The 17,950-nt window shown below is 45.0% G+C and overlaps 1 protein-coding gene across 4 annotated transcripts in view; it reads left to right on the forward strand.

Annotated features, from left to right (window-relative positions):
- ELMO2 (engulfment and cell motility 2) overlaps positions 1–17,950 on the forward strand; it is a 57,132-nt gene that overhangs the window by 37,141 nt on the left and 2,041 nt on the right. For 3 of the 4 annotated variants that reach the window (XM_088481897.1, XM_088481895.1, XM_088481896.1), the window contains 18 exons: positions 6,456–6,528; positions 6,638–6,688; positions 6,861–7,042; positions 7,766–7,865; positions 8,856–9,007; positions 9,110–9,188; positions 9,341–9,376; positions 9,594–9,644; positions 11,209–11,331; positions 11,780–11,914; positions 12,656–12,760; positions 13,188–13,296; positions 13,703–13,839; positions 14,375–14,538; positions 14,707–14,819; positions 14,923–15,030; positions 15,943–16,025; positions 16,107–16,184. In XM_088481897.1, the coding sequence (XP_088338023.1) occupies positions 6,456–6,528; positions 6,638–6,688; positions 6,861–7,042; positions 7,766–7,865; positions 8,856–9,007; positions 9,110–9,188; positions 9,341–9,376; positions 9,594–9,644; positions 11,209–11,331; positions 11,780–11,914; positions 12,656–12,760; positions 13,188–13,296; positions 13,703–13,839; positions 14,375–14,538; positions 14,707–14,819; positions 14,923–15,030; positions 15,943–16,025; positions 16,107–16,184 (1,879 nt within the window). The remainder of the gene's footprint in view (positions 1–6,455; positions 6,529–6,637; positions 6,689–6,860; positions 7,043–7,765; positions 7,866–8,855; positions 9,008–9,109; positions 9,189–9,340; positions 9,377–9,593; positions 9,645–11,208; positions 11,332–11,779; positions 11,915–12,655; positions 12,761–13,187; positions 13,297–13,702; positions 13,840–14,374; positions 14,539–14,706; positions 14,820–14,922; positions 15,031–15,942; positions 16,026–16,106; positions 16,185–17,950) is intronic. The other variant, XM_088481898.1, reaches the window with a different exon arrangement.

The raw sequence follows: 17,950 nt of genomic DNA on the forward strand, positions 1-17,950 counted from the left end.
GAGCCAAACATACGCTCGTTTATTTGTTAAAAACGCCCCCTGGCCGCTCGCACCATACGTCATGTCCGCTATTTATTAGATTAATCGAGTACATCGACCAGCGTATGAACTGCTCGCTATTCTTGTGGTTGGTTTTTTCAACCAGTATTTTGCGAGCAGTTCTGAGTTAAAAAAAACCAAGTGACGTGGTCAATGACGCTGCTGGATTAATTATGCACTCCCTTAAAACGCCCGTTTTGACCTTTAAGCACGCCTGCGTTCGGATCTCCACTCCCCATTTTCAAGCACCTTCCCCTGTTACCACCCACATACGCCTCATTCTGTCACTCAAAATAGCAGGCATTCGCTATATTGCGAGCACATGAATTTCGGCCGCACTGACTGGTTTGCGCATGCGTATAACGATCAGTACGCATGCGCAGATGTGTGAACATCGCTCGGAACGAGCGTACTGCCGCTAGCGAGTGGCTCTGAATGAGGACCTTTGTTTTCTACTTTAGGTTCCATAGGGAGTCCACAGGGTTGACCCTGGGGTATAGCTGGATCTGGATCCACGGGCACCACGCAGTTAAAGCTTTGAAGCTCCCAGGATGCACTGGGTCCATCCTCCTCTATACCCTGTCACAGGCACATCAGTTTTAGTTGGTGCCCGGCCGGAGACGAGTCATCTTAGCGCAGGGGGGCTGCTTGGCAGCCCCTAACCTTATTTTTAGAGTTCTTTTATTATTTTTATTGTGACTCTTCAGAGAGGCAGCTTCAGACTGTCCATTGGACGTCTAAGCTGCCGCTCCTACACCCCGCTGGCGCCGTGATGCCAGTACAGATCTGAGGATTGTGGCGGGACCCCAGAGTTTGTACTAGCACGGGCTCTGGGCTCTCCCTCGACTGCTGCCGGAGTGCCGGGGATCAGGTAAGCTTGCGCTGACCCGCGGTATGCCTTATGCAGTCACATGCTTCCGGTTTCTGGGGATAGACCGGAGGCGCTAGATAGTGGTGGCGGGCTCCCCCCTCTGGAGGCATACCCTGCGGGACCACTGGATGCCGGCTGCGGGAACCGGTGTCCCGGGGGTTAAATGCTAGCCAGGAGAGAGAGCCTTCCCTGTTTAGCGGCTCCTCCCCTCAGCTCAGCGCGCCTTTCCGCTTAGGTCTGGCGACGCTGAGCTGCTTCCTCCTACGGCCACTCCTCCTCTGAGGTCTCCAGCGGCCATCTTTTCTTGGGTGTGCAGCGCATATCTCTCCAGTCAGTGTGTGGTCGGATCCCCCTGTGTACCTCTCCCCGGCAAAAGGTCAGTGTACACAGCACTATAGCCCTCCCAGACACTGAATCTGGGCGGTTGATTGTAGTGACAAGGTGTAGTGAGTATTAACTTTCTGCACTGTATGTGACTTTTGATAGTGCTGACTGTATCTGCTTTTTTCTCTTATTGTCACTCTATAACTATCCCTTTCCTTCTCCGACAGCCCTGGCAGGTGTGTGTGGGAAGGGCTTTTCAAGGATCTCACTTTTATATAAATTCATGTATTTGTGAGGTCGGTCACATACGGTTGTGTGCTACACGGTGCCATATTTGTGGGCTTGTGTGCTGCATACTTGTGGGCGCACCAAGTACTTCCCTGTTGTATTGCTATATATATATATATATATATATATATATATATATGGGTACATATATCTATTTGTTAGCATGTCTGATGAGGAAATTGGGAGCCGCAGACGCTGCGCTGCAGTGGGAAATATGGAGGATTTATCGCAGGATGGGGTGTGTGAGATGTCGTCAGTTACCTGGTCCCTCTAACCCCCCAACTTCGGGACAGGATCCTGCTTGGGCGGTATTTTTGCAGATGCTGGCCTCCATCGCGGACCGCCTGGCGCTCCCCCATAGGGGGTTACCCCAACCAGCCATCCGCCCTTCTCTGGGTGTACTGCAATTATTGCAGTCTCCCCCTGGGCCTCAGACAGTTCATCCATATGCGGGGTTCCCTATGTATGTTTAGTCTCCTCCGATGACGCAGCAGTCCGTCATTCCGTTCCAGGGTCTTCCGCAAGCTAACCCACCGTGGGTGGATGTGTTCTCCAATACTGTCCAGAGTTTGGCAGCCTCTTCTTCGGCTTTTTAAACCATGTTGCGTAATGACAAGCCTCACAAGGTATCAAAGCGCACTTTTACGTCATCCCAGTCTGCGCAGCTATCAGACTCAGATTTGTCCTCGGATGAAGGTGAATTGCATGAGGATTCTGATTCAGATTCCCCTGCTCCGGAAGTGGAGACGAAATCTACCATTAATGTGCCGGGCTGTGCGGTCCATTCTTGATATAGAGGATGACGCCCCCGCCCCTAAGTCCAAGTATCCAAATTTTAAACAGGCAAAGGTGACTTCGGCTATTTTTCCTTTATCTGACAGCTGACTGATCATATGGCGGAGGCCTGGCAGTCGCCTAGTAAGAGGTTCCAGCCGCAGAAACGTTTAAGCAGTAGTTATCCGTTCCCTGCTAGTCATTGCAAGAAGTGGGAAACACCGCCAGCGGTGGATTCTCACTTTACTCACTTGATCAAGAGTGCTACCTTGCCAATGCCATCCATTTCATCCTTAAAGGATCCCACGGACAGGAAAGTGGAGACTTGTTTAAAGTCCATTTATTCTCTCTCTGGGGTGATGGCCCGTCTGTCCATGGCCATTTCTTGGGTGTCTGGGCCAATGTACTGGAGGATACGCTTCCTGATGAAGCTCCGGAGGTTCAGAGAGCTTTGGTTGGTCAGGTGAGGGATGCTGCTTCCTATATTGGGAAAGCGTCTTTGGATGCCAGTCTTCTAACTTCCAGAGTTTCGGCGGCAGCAGTCTCTGCTCGACGGCCTTTGTGGCTTCATTCTTGGAGAGCGGATGCGGATTCCAAGAAAGGCCTGGAGGCCTTCCCCTTTAATGGGGAGATTTTGTTTGGCCCTGACCTGGACAAAATTATTGATACCTTGGCAAAGTCTGAATCGGCGTTTCTGCCATCAGCAGCTGCGCCTTCTAAAGCTCTGACGGCAGCCTTTCGGACTCAGGGTAAGTCCAAGGGGCAGTCGTCAACCAAGACTGCCCCTAAACTAAAGAAGCAGGCCTGGAGCACTAGACGCCCTGCTTCCAAGCCAGAAGATAAGCCTTCAGTCTGATGGGACGGGCCTCAATTCGCCCAGTGCTGGTGCAATTCCACCATGGATGCTTGGGTACGAGAAGTGGTCTCTCAGGGGTATGCCCTGTCCTTCCATTGCAAACCCCCCCAACAGTTCTTCTGCACGAGTCTTTCCCAGGACAAGACCAAGGCCTTGCAGATCCAGGAATCCATAGAGTCGTGGCTGAAAGCAGGGGTTGCTATTCCCGTTCCTCCTTCTCAACACTGGACGGGTTACTACTCTTCTCTATTTCTGGTTCCGAAACCCAATGGCTCACATAGACCCATTCTCAACCTGAAATCGTTGAACAAATTCTTCAGAGTGACAACTTTCAGGATGGAAACTTTGCGTTCCATCATTCTGGCTATGGAACTGTGGGATTATATGGTCTCCCTGGACATCCAGGACTCCTACCTCTATGTTCCTATAGCCCCTTCACACCAGCCGTATCTGAGGTTTGCTATACAACAGCTTCACTTCCAGTTTCAGGCTCTACCCTTTGATCTTTCCACGGCTCCAAGGGTGTTCACCAAAGTTATGGCTGTCATGGCTGCCCATCTGCGCAGCCAGGGTATACGGCTTCTGCCATATCTGGACGACTTCTTATTGCTGGCATGCTCTCCGGAGGTACTTTTGCAACATCTGCACCTGACGATTGCTAGTCTCCAAGCGCACAGGGTGGCTGATAAACTGGAAGAAGTACTCCCTCATTCTGTCACAGAGGATGGTTAATTTGGGATCCCTTCTGGACTCTCGTCAGCAAAGGATCTTTCTGACTCCGGAAAAGATTTCCTCCCTACAACTACGAGTGAGCAGTTGTCTAAAGACTCCCCAAGTGTCTGTTCACTTGGCAATGAGAGTTCTGGTGTCCATGGTGTCGACGTTCGACATGGTGGAGTATGCCCAGTCTCATTCCAGGCCCCTGCAGGGGCTGATTCTATCCAAATGGAATGGGTTACCACATCGAATCAGGACTCAGTTGCTTGTGTTGTCCCTGAAGGTGCGCCTGTCGATGTCTTGGTGGCTTCAGACATCATCTCACCGTCCCTTTTGGATCCCGTAATGGGTTCTGCTCACGACGGATGCTAGTCTCCGGGGTTGGGGGGCAGTGTTGGTTCCAATTTCACTTCAGGACCGCTGGACGGCGGAAGAAGCGGTTCTTCCCATCAATATACTGGAACTTCGGGCCGTGTACAGGGCCTTCCAGTTGTCCGGTCATGCTCTGCACGGAAGGGCAGTGCAAGTTCAGTCCGACAACGCCACCACAGTGGCGTACATCAACCGTCAAGGGGGGACTCGCAGTCAAGCAGCAATGTCGGAGGTGTCACGCATCCTGTCTTGGGTGGAGTGCCACCTTCTGGCCATCTCGGCAGTCTTCATTCCAGGAGTTCTCAATTGGGAAGCGGACTTCCTCAGCCGTCATGACGTACATCCCGGGGAATGCTCCCTTCATTCAGATGTATTTCAACTGCTCGTGGACAAGTGGGCACTGCTGGAGGTGGACCTCATGGCCTCCCGTCACAATCGCAAATTGCCTGCATACTGGTCCAGGACAAGAGACGCCGGCGCAAGCCTGGTGGACACGCTGTCAGTGAAATGGACATTTCATTATCTTTTCCCTCTGATAGCCTTTCTGCCTCGGGTCCTTCGGAAATTCAAACAGGACGGCGGCACGCTTCTGCTGGTGGCACCGACTTGGCCCAGATATCCCTGGTACTCCGATCTTCGAGGCCTTTCCATTAACGCTCCGTTTCTTCTGCCTCAACGGTAGGACCTGTTCTCTCATGGGCCCTGCCTTTACCCGGATCTGGGTCGTCTGACCTCGACGGCGTGGCTCTTGAGACATCCGTCTTAAGGGCCCGTGGTTTTTCCAGTTCAGTAATCGGCACAATGCTACAGGCGCGCAAGCCTGCTTCCGTCAGGATTTACAAGAGAGTGTGGCGTACTTATTTTCAATCGTGTGAGTCCAGAAACTACGATCCTCGATCGTTTCGTGTTTCTAGGATTTTGGCGTTCCTTCAGTCTGGATTGGACCTAGGGTTACGCCTCACTTCATTGAAAGTTCATGTGTCTGCACTTTCTGTGTGGTTCCAGCGTAGGATTGCTACTCTGCCTGATGTCCGCACCTTTTTCCAAGGTGTTCTCAGGATTCAACCTCCTTTTGTTCTACCAGTGGATCCTTGGGATTTGGCAGTGGTGCTTCGGGCAGTCCAAGGTCCTCCATTTGAACTTCTAGAGTTGGTGGAACTCAAGTGGATGACACTTAAGACTGTGTTTTACTCATGGCAATTGCTTCGCCCAGGGAGTGTCAGAATTAGGAGCGCTTTCTTGCCATTCTCCTTTTCTAACTTTTCACCTGGAAAGGGCAGTGCTTTGCACCCGTCCGGGTTTTCTTCCTAAGGTGGTCTCTAAGTTCCACATTAATCAGGAAATAGTTGTGCTGGCGTTTCAGTCGCTTAATCTCTCGGCTGGTGAGGCTTCCTTAGATGTTGTCCGTGCTCTCAAAGTTTATGTGGACCGGACTAGTTCCATTCGGAAGTCTGATTCTTTGTTTGTCCTTTTTGGTTTTCACAAGAGAGGTTGGCCTGCCAACAAACAAACTTTGGTCTGTTGGCTTCGTTTGGTTATTTGTGAGGCTTATTCACAGGAGGGTTTACCTGTTCCGGCCTCTGTTAAGGCTCATTCCACTCGGTCTGTGGGTCCCTCGTGGGCTGCTGTCCGTGGCGCCTCTAGCTATTCAGCTGTGTAAGGCGGCCACTTGGTCTTCCATACAGACTTTTCTACGGTTCTACGATTCTCCTTTCAGCACAGCCCGCCCTTAGTTGTACTGCTTTGGGACATCCCCAACGTCAACCCTGTGGACCCCCTATGGAACCTGAAGTAGAAAACAAGAGATATGGTAAGAACTTACCTTTGTTATCTCTGTTTCTACGAGGTCCACAGGGCACCCACCCTGACGCACCTGGCTTCATATAGGCTATGTGGCTGGTCATCGGTTTTCCGTCTCCCTTTCCGTGAGTATGGTTCTTGTGTGTTCCAGTCTTCCTTCTCTGTTTTTATCTCCTCTGGCCTTGGCTACTTACCAACTGATGTGCCTGTGGCTGCCTGTGGCTGCCCCACCCAGGGGTATATAGGAGGATGGACCCTGTGCATCCTGGGAGCAGCAAAGCTTTAACTGCGTGGTGCCCGTGGATCCAGATCCAGCTATACCCCAAGGTCAACCCTGTGGACCCTATGGACCTCGTAGAAACAGATATAACAAAGGTAATTCTTACCATATCTCTTGTTTTTTGCATCACTCAGGTGGTCCTTGCCTAACCCTGAATATTATGCATTTCGTTATGCAGATGGCCCGCAATTGTATATAACTGAGCAGGTAAGAAAATGCGCCCCACTGTGTGGCTTGTTATTGACGTGTTGCTTAAGTCTGTATTTATTTTGGTGCTGGGGCTATGTCTCTTTGTTGACTCTTTATAGTATTTCAGACTCGTGGTGACATAAAGAATGGAACCATTTTACGCCTGGCTGTATCTCCGGTAAGTGATAAATAACCTTGTCCCTCCAACTTATGCCCTCCTAGTATTGTCAAACTATAAATTCTTACTGAATCTAAAATGCTCTTTATCGTTCTGTTATATTATTTGTTCTTCCTCCAAACTACACATTTATGTTTCCACGCATTTACACTGACCTTGACTTTGTGATCAGTCCCGTGCAGCACGGCAGCTTCTGGAAAGGATTCAGTGCTCCAGTATGGACTCCAGACTAGAGGCAATGAAGGAACTGGCAAAGCTTTCTGCAGACACTACTTTTGCAACAGAGTTCATCAATATGGAAGGGGTGACTGTTCTTACTCGACTGGTTGAGGGTGGCGCTAAACTCTTGTCACAGTCAGTACCAAGTCTTCACAAAGCCTTGTACAAAATCTGCAGCTTTCTCTACTTACCACACATTAAAACAATACAAATGGATGTTCAAAATTTAGAGCGAAATGCGTCTGTTTTACTATATAATAAATTAGTAGTTTCTTTTATTTTCAGAAAATGTAACGTTGTTGCTTAGTTTTTCTTGTGCCCTTATGGTATTGCACTTGGAAAAGTTTGTTAGAGAGCGTTGTTTATAGGTTATATGTTCCTTGTCTTCTGCAATATTTTCATGTCCCCATACTTCCCAATAGATTCTGATTTTTTTTTTTTCTTTTTCAAACAAAAAGACGCAACACAAAAAAAAGAATGGTGTGTCACCAACATAAAATCCTCCAAAAAAAGCACTGTCGAACAGTTGTATAGTATCTTTAAAGATGAAAACAGATGTATTTAATTGAAATCCATTTGTATTTTTTTTGTCTTTATTTATTTGAATTTTACATTAATGACTTAGCACATACGTAATTGCTTTTTTTTATTTTTCACCATATTACATTTTTTTTGTAATTGTCAATTGTCATGATTGTATTTGCATTCTCCTGTTACTGTATGACTGCAATATAGTATATGTTTCTTTTCTGCTATATGAAGCTCATCTGCATTTTCCTGTCTATTTTATCACTTCTTTTCCCCTCGTACTACACCCCAGTCCATGTGTGCCCCTATTCACTGCTTCTTCTTCCTCAGTTACAGTGAGATGCTGGCCTTCACACTGACAGCCTTCCTTGAGTTAATGGACCATGGTATTGTCTCTTGGGACATGGTGTCCCTGACATTCATAAAACAGGTTAGCAGAATAGAACGTTTATCGCATTAGACTCCTTTATGAAATATTTAGAGGCAAAGGTGCTGAATAATTTGGTCCTTTCTTACAAAGTCCAACATAATCCTTTCTTTGGAAGGTTTTTGTCTGATCTTAAGAATTTATCAGTAGTATAGTACCCCTTTCAGATATACGGGTTGACCCAGGAAATTACCGGGGCTTGCCGGGGTTGACCCAGGTTCTGTGTAAGTGTGAAAGGACCCGACCTGGGTTGACTGTCCCAGGTCAGCGACTCTTCTCGCTAGCAGGGTTTTCCCGGGACTGATCCAGGTTGTCTATAGTGTGTATGGTGTGACTTGGGTTTTTAGACCCGGGTCACGCTGAAAAGAGCTGGTTGGCTGTTTGAGCGCTGGCAGATGACCTCATCAGCAGGCGGCAGAGCAGACAATATGGCTCACTCGAGTAAAGAGGAGGTGCGCGAGCTGATATCTGTCAGTTGCGTCCTTCTCCTGAAATAACACTGTGCAATGTGCACAGGATAAGTATCTGCATAAAGCTCTCATTTTCCGTGTGAAACCGCAAAAAAACCACAATAACTCAGGAACTTTAGGCTACACAGTCGTAAGTCATCGGCCATGATTAAAGCAATGCAGTCTCCACCTAGCACCCAAGTCACCCCCCACTTTTCATGACCTAATTTTTGTGAGCTAAAAAGGCGTTTACTTGAAATTTGGCTTCAATCTGTGTTCAAAAACCCAGGTAGGAGCCCCAGCTTACGTCTGAAATGGTGCCAATGATCCCTGTCTGAAATGGTGCCAATGATCCCTGTCTGAAATGGTGCCAATGATCCTTAACTGATGCTGAAAGCAGTGGAGAGAGAGAAATTGTATTAAAATGACATGCTTTTGCTTCTAACATTGTAGGGAGCCTCTGTAATGGCTTCTTGAGGCTTTGAAGCTTTCATAACTTTCTAGGGCCTAGGTTGCTCATAGATCCTTGTCTCTCTCTCTTTAGATTGCAGGATATGTGTCTCAGACAACAGTGGACGTCTCAATCCTCCAGCGGTCTTTAGCTATACTAGAAAGTATGGTGTTAAACAGCCAGGCTCTGTACCTTAAAATTGCTGAGGAAATCACCGTGGGCCAACTTATTTGTCACCTGCAGGTGTAAGTCTACCTTTCCTCACCCAGCAATACAAGCAAAGCATAACCACACAAGGTAACTGCTTTATAGTCTAATGTTCACTGTGATGCTTATCTTTCTCTCAGCTGTAACCAGGAGATCCAGACATATGCCATCGCACTTATCAATGCTCTGTTTCTCAAAGCTCCTGAGGACAAACGCCAGGTGGGTGTCCCACATAGATCCTACAAGCATGCTGCAAGTTTAACTCTATGTCTTTGTGTGTGTTTTTGTGTAATTATCCCGTGGTGTCCTGCTGTTTGCTGTCTGCTCTTAACTCCTGTCTCTGCTTCTGTTTGTGTGCGCTGTGCACTCAGGAGAAGCCTCAGAATCTCATGGATGTTCCTGTTAGTGTGAGTACCATGGGAGGGCAGAGCCTGGGAGTTCTTGTTGTCCTCCTGTTCTTTATCCATGGATTCTATTTCTGCCTCTACTGCTGTTGTAGTGATGTTCCACAGTTATTCCTAGCTTTTTTTTTCTTCTATCCAACTTGACACCTTCCATTTTTGCATATATATTTTCTCTAGTATGTGTGACTTACATATTTTTCTTCTGTTCTTCCTTATATAGGAAATGGCAAATGCCTTTGTACAGAAGCACCTTCGATCCATTATTCTTAATGTAAGTAAAAAGGGGAAGTAATACCTGTGTCCTGGTAGCCGAGTGAGTGATGTATGACTAGTTATTGATACTAGAGATATGTTGAACACTGTGCTTCTCCCTTTTTTTCCTCTTCCCTATACAGCTCCAGTGTAGTCCTGGTTCTTACTGTCTTGCAGATTGGTTCTCTATGTCTTGTGGCTGATATTGGCCACACAGATCCTGTGGCTGAGTGCTAAACTCTGGGGGTCATTCAGACCCGCTCGAGAGCGCAGGACACTTGCAAGCGGGTCGATGGTGCCCTACTGCGCATGCGCACAACGGAGGGAGCTCCGTCGTGCGCATGCGCGAGACCCGGCTAGCAACGGGATAGCCGTCGCTCCGGGTCTCACACCAAAGGGGGCGTGCTGTCGATGTTGATTGACAGCACGCCCCCTTTGGTAGGCGTGCCGGGGGCGTGGCTGCCAGACGGAGGCGTTCCCATGCTAACGCCTACCGTCTGAAGTCAGCCCCACTGACATCAGTAGTGATGTCAGTGGGAGTGATTTTGGCTCTGATAGAGCCAAAATCACTCCAGGGCTTGCGGCAGCGAGACCCTACCGCAGGGACTCCGTCGCAAGCCCGATGGTCGTGATGGACTTGACCATCGCGACCATCATCATGGACGCTCGCTATAGCTGTGGGTGGTCACCCACAGCTATGCGAGCGTCCAAGAGGCCGCTCCATTTTCATGTAGGAGGGCCCTGATTCAGAGCGAGCGCTCTGGTCAGAGTGTCCGGCTCTGAATCAGGCCCTCTGTCTCCAGTTTGGCCATGTACTTGGTGGCCAATTTGAATAGAGTTCTGAACAGTCAGAGTAGATGGAAACCTGTCAGTGCGGTCAGCAGATGAACACACACACAGGCCAACAGCATTGAACTGCTGACTGTGCTTTTAGACATGTCTGAAAATTATCTGATTGCTATAGCTTAGATAATTTTTGGCATTACATTCTTTTCAGTGAAACGGGTCTCCAAAAAGGTTGATATCTTAAGGTGCCTACACACATGGCGATATTTTACCCGATCTGGCTGGTTCCGACGCATCGGAACGACAGATCGTGTAAAATATGCCCAAATCGTGAGTCCCCACTCATGATCACGATGCGATGCGCGTCCCCGCAGGCCGCACATCGCATCTTCAGATCTGCCGTGCTGTTGGGCAGATCTAACGATCTCAAGTCACGATGCACTGGATAGTTTAGGAGGCACGATAGATCGTGTGTCAAATTGGCAGCTTTTTCAGACCAAATCGTGCCCACGGCTGCCGGGGAGCTCCCGGGTAGAGTTCAGGGAGAAGTCGTACACATCGTGGGATTGTGAGCACATCGCTATGTGTGTAGGCACCTTTAAGTACATATGGCTGCATGTTTATCCAAGTTAAATCTTCTTCACATTGTGTCACCATCTCTAGTTGTGACCCTGTGGTCTCCTCATAATTAGCTCTGTTTAATCTTTTTTTTTTCCCATTATAACTTTTAATATTTTACTTGTACAATTCTTTTGTTTTACTTAACTTACAGTATCTCCTCTATTGCATTTTACTAGCATATTATCAGAGGAAACCGACCAATTAAGACTGAAATGGCGCATCAGTTATATGTGCTACAGGTGCTAACCTTTAATCTTCTGGAGGAACGAATGATGACCAAAATGGACCCCAATGACCAGGTGACACAAATCACTTTCTTTGCCTCCCAACCATTGCTAATGAATAACCATGAATGAAACTCATGGTGGACTAATTATTTCTTTGCTTAGTTGAAAACGTGCATGCACCCAATGGGCCCCATTCCTCCCTATCCCCAGGACGGACATGGGTCTGCAGAGACTATTATGCAAAGCTAGGGTTCCCTTTTAATCTTCCGCTTTACTCTAAAGAGAGGGTGATGGACATGGGGAGTGTGATGGCCCATAAGATGTTGTGTTTCACAGCCCATCGCCTACTGGGGGCGCCTATAAGCCTCACAGCGTACATGGGTATCTACACCTGATGTTTGACAAAAGGCAGAGAAGCTAAGCAGCCTGGTACTTAACTTTATTATTCTATGTTTAACAACATTTACCAGCATGATACCAGTTGGTGTTATATCCTACTAATGTTCCTCTGTTTATTTAGGCTCAGAGAGACATTATATTTGAGCTAAGAAGAATTGCATTTGATGCTGAGTCTGATGGCAGCGGTGTGTCTGGTAGTGGTACTGAGAAACGCAAAGCTATGTACAGCAAAGACTACAAGATGTTGGGCTTCACTGTGAGTGTACTAGTCAAGTTACAACTTTTTTAATGACATGTAGGTGATTATCAGAGCCCTAATCTATAACACTTTATTAATCACCTAACAGGATGCTTTATGTTCTATAAATGACTGTAAGTGTGTCACCTATAAACTGTTCTCCTGATTGTTAGGAAATTGATAATATCTTAACTGATTTAGGAGAATTTAAAAGGATGAAAATCACATATCCACATATACAATGACTAATTGAAACCTTGTATCATTTATATGTTTGTATGTTTGCTGAGTGATTTATGATGGTAAATAATGTTAATTACCTTGTAGCCGTAGAACAGTATTTGCAGTTAAGTTAGCAAGTCCATAATGGTAAATTGTAATTTACTCTGCAACTTCCTGTTTTTGCTGCAGTATACTAAATGTTGAATTGACATTCTTGGACAGTTACCATGGTTACTATAGAAATATGCAGAAAGTGCACATACATTTACATGTTAAACCCTAGACTATGCAAGGTAATGGCATATTTCATATAGTATACTCCTTTAAATCCTAATTAAATTTTGCCTTCCAGAAGTAATGTGGCATAAATTTAATTAAATTATGAAGAGTCCCAAAGCTGATCCTTATAGCACATTTTTGTCATATTGCCTTTGGGATATAGCTTGTACAGTGAACTCACCCCTTCCTCCACTCTTTAAATTTTACCACCTGGATGGAACAGCTAAACTGCCATGCTTAAAGTTACCTTTATTTCAGAATCACGTGAACCCTGCTATGGATTTCATTCAGACACCACCTGGTATGCTGGCTCTTGACAACATGCTGTATCTGGCAAAGTTTCATCAAGACACATACGTACGGGTGAGTCCCTTCTTCATTGCCCTTCTCATACGTACGGGTGAGTCCCTTCTTCATTGCCCTTCACTGCAGCTGTTTGGGGCATGTACTTTGTACTACCTACTGATTTGTTTCCTTGAAGGAATACCACATATACTTTGTAAAACTCATGTCTGAAAAAGGCTTAATTTCCCTGATGATTTTGCAATGAAAGACGTTGTTTAAGTAGATCCTCTGGATGAGCCTTAATTCTGTAAGAACGTGTACAATGTATCTTTTACTAAAGTGTCTAAGGATAGTAAAGTGTTATTTCAATTCTCCTCCTGTCATTTTTTCCATGCAAATTTATTTACTATTATTTGAACTTTTTATTTTGACTAAAATGACCTCCTCTATTAATTTGAAACCAGTGGCAACTTTATCTGCTCACATCCACTCACAACTTTTGCAGATTGTGCTGGAGAACAGCAGTAGAGAAGATAAACATGAATGTCCATTTGGGCGCAGTGCCATAGAACTGACCAAGATGTTATGTGAGATTCTACAGGTTGGAGAACTACGTAAGGAAAACAAATTTCACTTGTCCTTTATCTGCAGGTGACACAATGGTTAGCAATGCTGCATCACAGGGCTGGAATATTTGGTACCATTCTGACTAGGGCACCATCTGTTTGGTGTCTTGTATATTCTTTCTGCCTTATCTACTGTTTTTCTGGGTGCTCCAGTTTTTATCCCACTCCACAAAATATAATGTTCGTGTTTATTTCTGTTTGTATTGTAGATAAACTAGACGGTAAGCTCCACTGGAGCATGAACTGATGTGAATGCTCCGTTAGGTGTTGCTTAATATGTTACTGATATATAATTTATATATAATCTTTAGTATATAATAATAGCTGACTCCTAATTGCCATACCCTACTAACATAATAGGTAATTGAGAACCTTTGGTGTTTTTGTCACTCAGCTAATGAAGGTCGTAATGATTACCATCCTATGTTCTTCACTCATGAGAGGTCATTTGAGGAATTCTTCTGTATCTGCATCCAACTGCTTAACAAGACCTGGAAAGAGATGCGAGCCACTGCTGAGGACTTTAACAAGGTTTGTCGACTTGAACAGTTCTATGGGTAAATGCCATATTTGTGAAATGTAATTTAGCTCCAGGCAAGGTTCACAAGACATTACTAGAAAGAAGTAATTACAGCTCCAGCTAGAACACTGATCAATATACAAGGAAATAATATGGGTATTTGAGGAAAATATAGTAATGCCTTTTATTAAAGTTCTATTACGTGGAATATTATAACAGCAAAAGTTTATTTCTTTCTTTAATATTTTGGTGTCTGGAATCTTCTAAAGATTATATGACCCTACTATCGGTGTGACTTGCACATATTTCTGAACTTATAGAACCTCCGTCTTTCTTCTTGGCAGTTTCATTGAATCCAGACAGTGGACATACATTAAAACTAATTTGCTGACACTTGCCAATCATTTTATTGCTGTAATTTTCCTAGTACGGGTTCCAAAATGAAAGCAAACATATGGTTGCCTAAAATGGGTTGTAGTACATTTGTGCACATAGCATCAGGTGTTAAATGAATCTTTGTCCTTTTTCTCACAATTTGTATTTCAGGTGATGCAGGTGGTAAAGGAGCAGATTACCCGTGCTCTCCCCTCCAAACCCAACTCTTTGGAGCAACTGAAAAACAAGCTGCGCAGTTTGAGTTATACTGAAATCCTCCGACTTCGTCAGTCTGAAAGGCTGAGCCAGGACGACTTCCAGTCCCCACCTATTGTGTGCGTAACTATCAGAAAGTATTTTATTTGTCATCCCTATTTCAGAGTATATGTATCTTCTATAGTGCTCCTAAAGCTATCACGTAAAACCTACTGTTGGGGGGGGAACAATTTTATGTCCTTTTATTTTCCCTTTTCATAACTGCAATCTATTGTTTGCTGATTTAGTGAACTGCGGGAGAAAATTCAACCTGAGATTCTGGAATTAATTAAACAGCAACGCCTGAACCGCTTATGTGAAGGAAGCAGCTTCCGCAAGATTGGAAACCGCAGGAGGCAAGGTGACCACTCTGGTGGTGGGGAGGGAGATATTGAGTTAAAATGTTACTTGATTTAAAATGTACCATTTATTGGGTATTTGGCTTATGGTTTTGTTTCTTTTAGAGAGGTTTTGGTTCTGCCGCCTGGCTCTAAATCATAAAGTTTTGCACTATGGAGATCTAGAAGACAATGTACAAGGGGAGGTGCCATATGAATCCCTGCAGGAGAAGAGTAAGTAATCCTAACAACAACTTCTTGTAGCCTTATTTTATTGGCCTCTATTTTTATACTGTCTTAACACTAGGGGACTCTTTTATTAAGAACGCTGAATGTGCACAGCAAAATGCCTTGGTTTTGTACCAGTGTGCTGGACACGTCCAGGTGCATCCTTGGTCTCTGCACATGAGAGGAGCAATGTGCAAGTGTCACATGAAGGTCCAGCAAGCTGTCAATACTAAAAGCCCTTTCCATAAATTAGCCTCCTACAATATTACTCTATTTATTTTGCTTTATTTAAGGCTTGAATTAATCATCACACTGAGGGGATATTGGGGCTGTCCATATACGTCTGACACGTTGGACTAAATGTAATAGCTTGCGATCTTCAGCTGCTGCAAGGATTTATGTGTATCTCCTCGTATTTCTAAAGTGGCAATCTGTTTAAAGGCCAAACCAGCTTGGTTTAGCCTGTAAAATGATTGCCGCTTTAAAAAAAATACAGGGAGATACCCACAGCGGCTGAAGATTACAAGCTATTACATTGAGCCCTTTGTGTGTATTTGTAGCATTTTTATCATGGATCTGAGGTGCAAAATGGGTCCTATGTAAAGAATAGGATGTATCAGAAAGACCGCAAGCTCTGAACTGTTGCAAAGTTAAAGTATTTTTTCAAAATGTAAACAGCTGTTCCCATCTGCACAGTAAAAGTGTCCCTGCAAATGCACTCTACGCCCCTCTATCTCTTAATAACTTCTCTGCAAAAGGAAATAACATTTTTGTCTCCATTTTGCTGTACAAACTAGATCTAGAGGCCATCGGGCTTACTGCAGATGGCGAGACCAAAGCTAATGTTGTATTCTGCATTAGATGTATTGTACAAGGTGTACTCTATGTTCTTGGTAACACTGTGTGTTATACTCCTAGTTCCGGTTGCTGATATTAAAGCTGTGCTCACAGGAAAGGACTGCCCCCACATGAAGGAGAAGAGCGCTCTGAAACAGAACAAGGTTTCTGTAGATGTATATATAATGCTTTATAGTCCTCTCTCTCCGAGGCAGCCTCACCATATATCTCTCTCCTTTATGTAGGAGGTGTTGGAGTTAGCTTTCTCTATATTATATGACCCAGATGAGACTCTCAACTTCATTGCACCAAATAAGTATGAGGTAAAGTTTGTTTGGTCACATTGTGACATAATGTAACATCATTCACCTGTGTTTGTGTAAATTGTCCCTTGGAATTAGTGAGTCAAAATGTGGCATCGACAGGGGTGGAAAATGTTGCTTGTTCTTATGGATGATGGGTATGGTTTGGGGAAATGCTATAGCCCAATATGGGCTAAGCGCACTCGTGTCTCATTTTAAGCCCCCATACATACACTTTGTTTTGAGAGTGAAGATATTTAAATGCTATACAAAGGCTACATTCTTAATAACAGTCACTGTTAGATGGAAAACCGCAGAGGCCATCATACATCTATATGAAGGTGGATGGAGTTTGACACAGCATTTTCTTTCAGTTGGGCACGTCTTGCACCTTACCAGCACGCTTTGTACATTTAAGTTCATTTATAGGCACATTCCTACCAAGAGAATTTAATTGTAAAGTAGAAAATGTAAAGTAGTAACACTTGTACAGTAAAGTATACAGTCCAGATGTCATTAAATTCTATAGATTTATTTAATTACACTAAATTAGATAAAACCGCAGTTTTTTTATGTGGACCTGAATCTGACATATATGAAGGGTGGTTGAAAGTGTCCGCAGGCAGGACGTGACATTTTTAGTATTTACATTGTGTACATTTCCAGCTGCTCTTGCAAAAACAGAACAATTGCCATTTTCCAGGGGCAGTTCCAAACGCTGAGACTGTACGCACACCTGTGCGTATACGAGGCAAATAAATAAAACTACGTTTACAGGGTTCAGGTTTTTTTAGAATTTAAAAGTAGGGGGCCCTGACCTAAAAAAAGGGCACTCATTGTGTGTGCCCAAAAAGGGGGGTGTGATCACAAGAAAACGGGCGTGGCTTTAATAAGTACCCCCTTTTCATCACTCTTGGGGGCATGCCCGGCACTTACGGACATGCCTGGCTTCCCCCAAGCGCTGCTGTCTCTCTGAATAGATGCCGGGCACCTGCTGCACTGCTATTTTTCCCACCTGCGGGACACTGCGGTCCGCGGGTGGGGACGGCACATGACAGGTTGTTTTAGCGGGGCACCACCAAGGGGGCAGGCACATTCTGCCCTTTTGAAATTGGGCATGGCATGGCGCCCCGCTAAAACAACCTAGCGGGAACACTACAAAAGACCTCCAATGTGACATTTTGCTTATAAAGCCTGATCTGCTTAGAAGTTACTTTTACTAAATATTTTAGCAGTGTATAACTGTAAAAAACAGTATTACATAACAATGTGTAGCCTTTTGTTTATATCTTATTTATGCAGTGTACCTTTCTACCTGCTGTATATTTATCAGTGGGGTATTGGGTAGAGTGGGTCTTCAACCTTGGCCCTCTAGCTGCTATGGAACTACAGATCCCAGGATGCCCTGTCACAGTTTTAGCATGCTGTTATAGCAAAACGGTGGCAAGGCATGCTGGGATGGGTAGTTCCATAGCAGCTGGAGGGCCAAGGTTGAAGAACCTCTTCTTACCTATGCTGTGTACTGTAGAAGGAGATCGGTTTCCATGTTCCCTTTCAGTAGTAACCATGAGACAGCAGAATATGTATTTGGCATAAACCTGCATGGTTTAAGGAAATAAATACAAAAAAAAAAAATCTACGCAAGCTGGAAGTAAATAGGAATATTACTGTAAAACAACAATGATAGTACTTATGCGCTACACCAAACGTCAGTATGTTGCAGAATGGCCTTGTAAAAAGTATGCAAACAGTCACACAATTATCCAGTACTTCAAAATTGTCCAACA

Source organism: Taudactylus pleione, unplaced genomic scaffold (assembly GCF_031769625.1).
Source record: "Taudactylus pleione unplaced genomic scaffold, aTauple2 ptg000279l, whole genome shotgun sequence".
In the NCBI taxonomy this organism is placed as follows: Eukaryota; Metazoa; Chordata; class Amphibia; order Anura; family Myobatrachidae; genus Taudactylus; species Taudactylus pleione.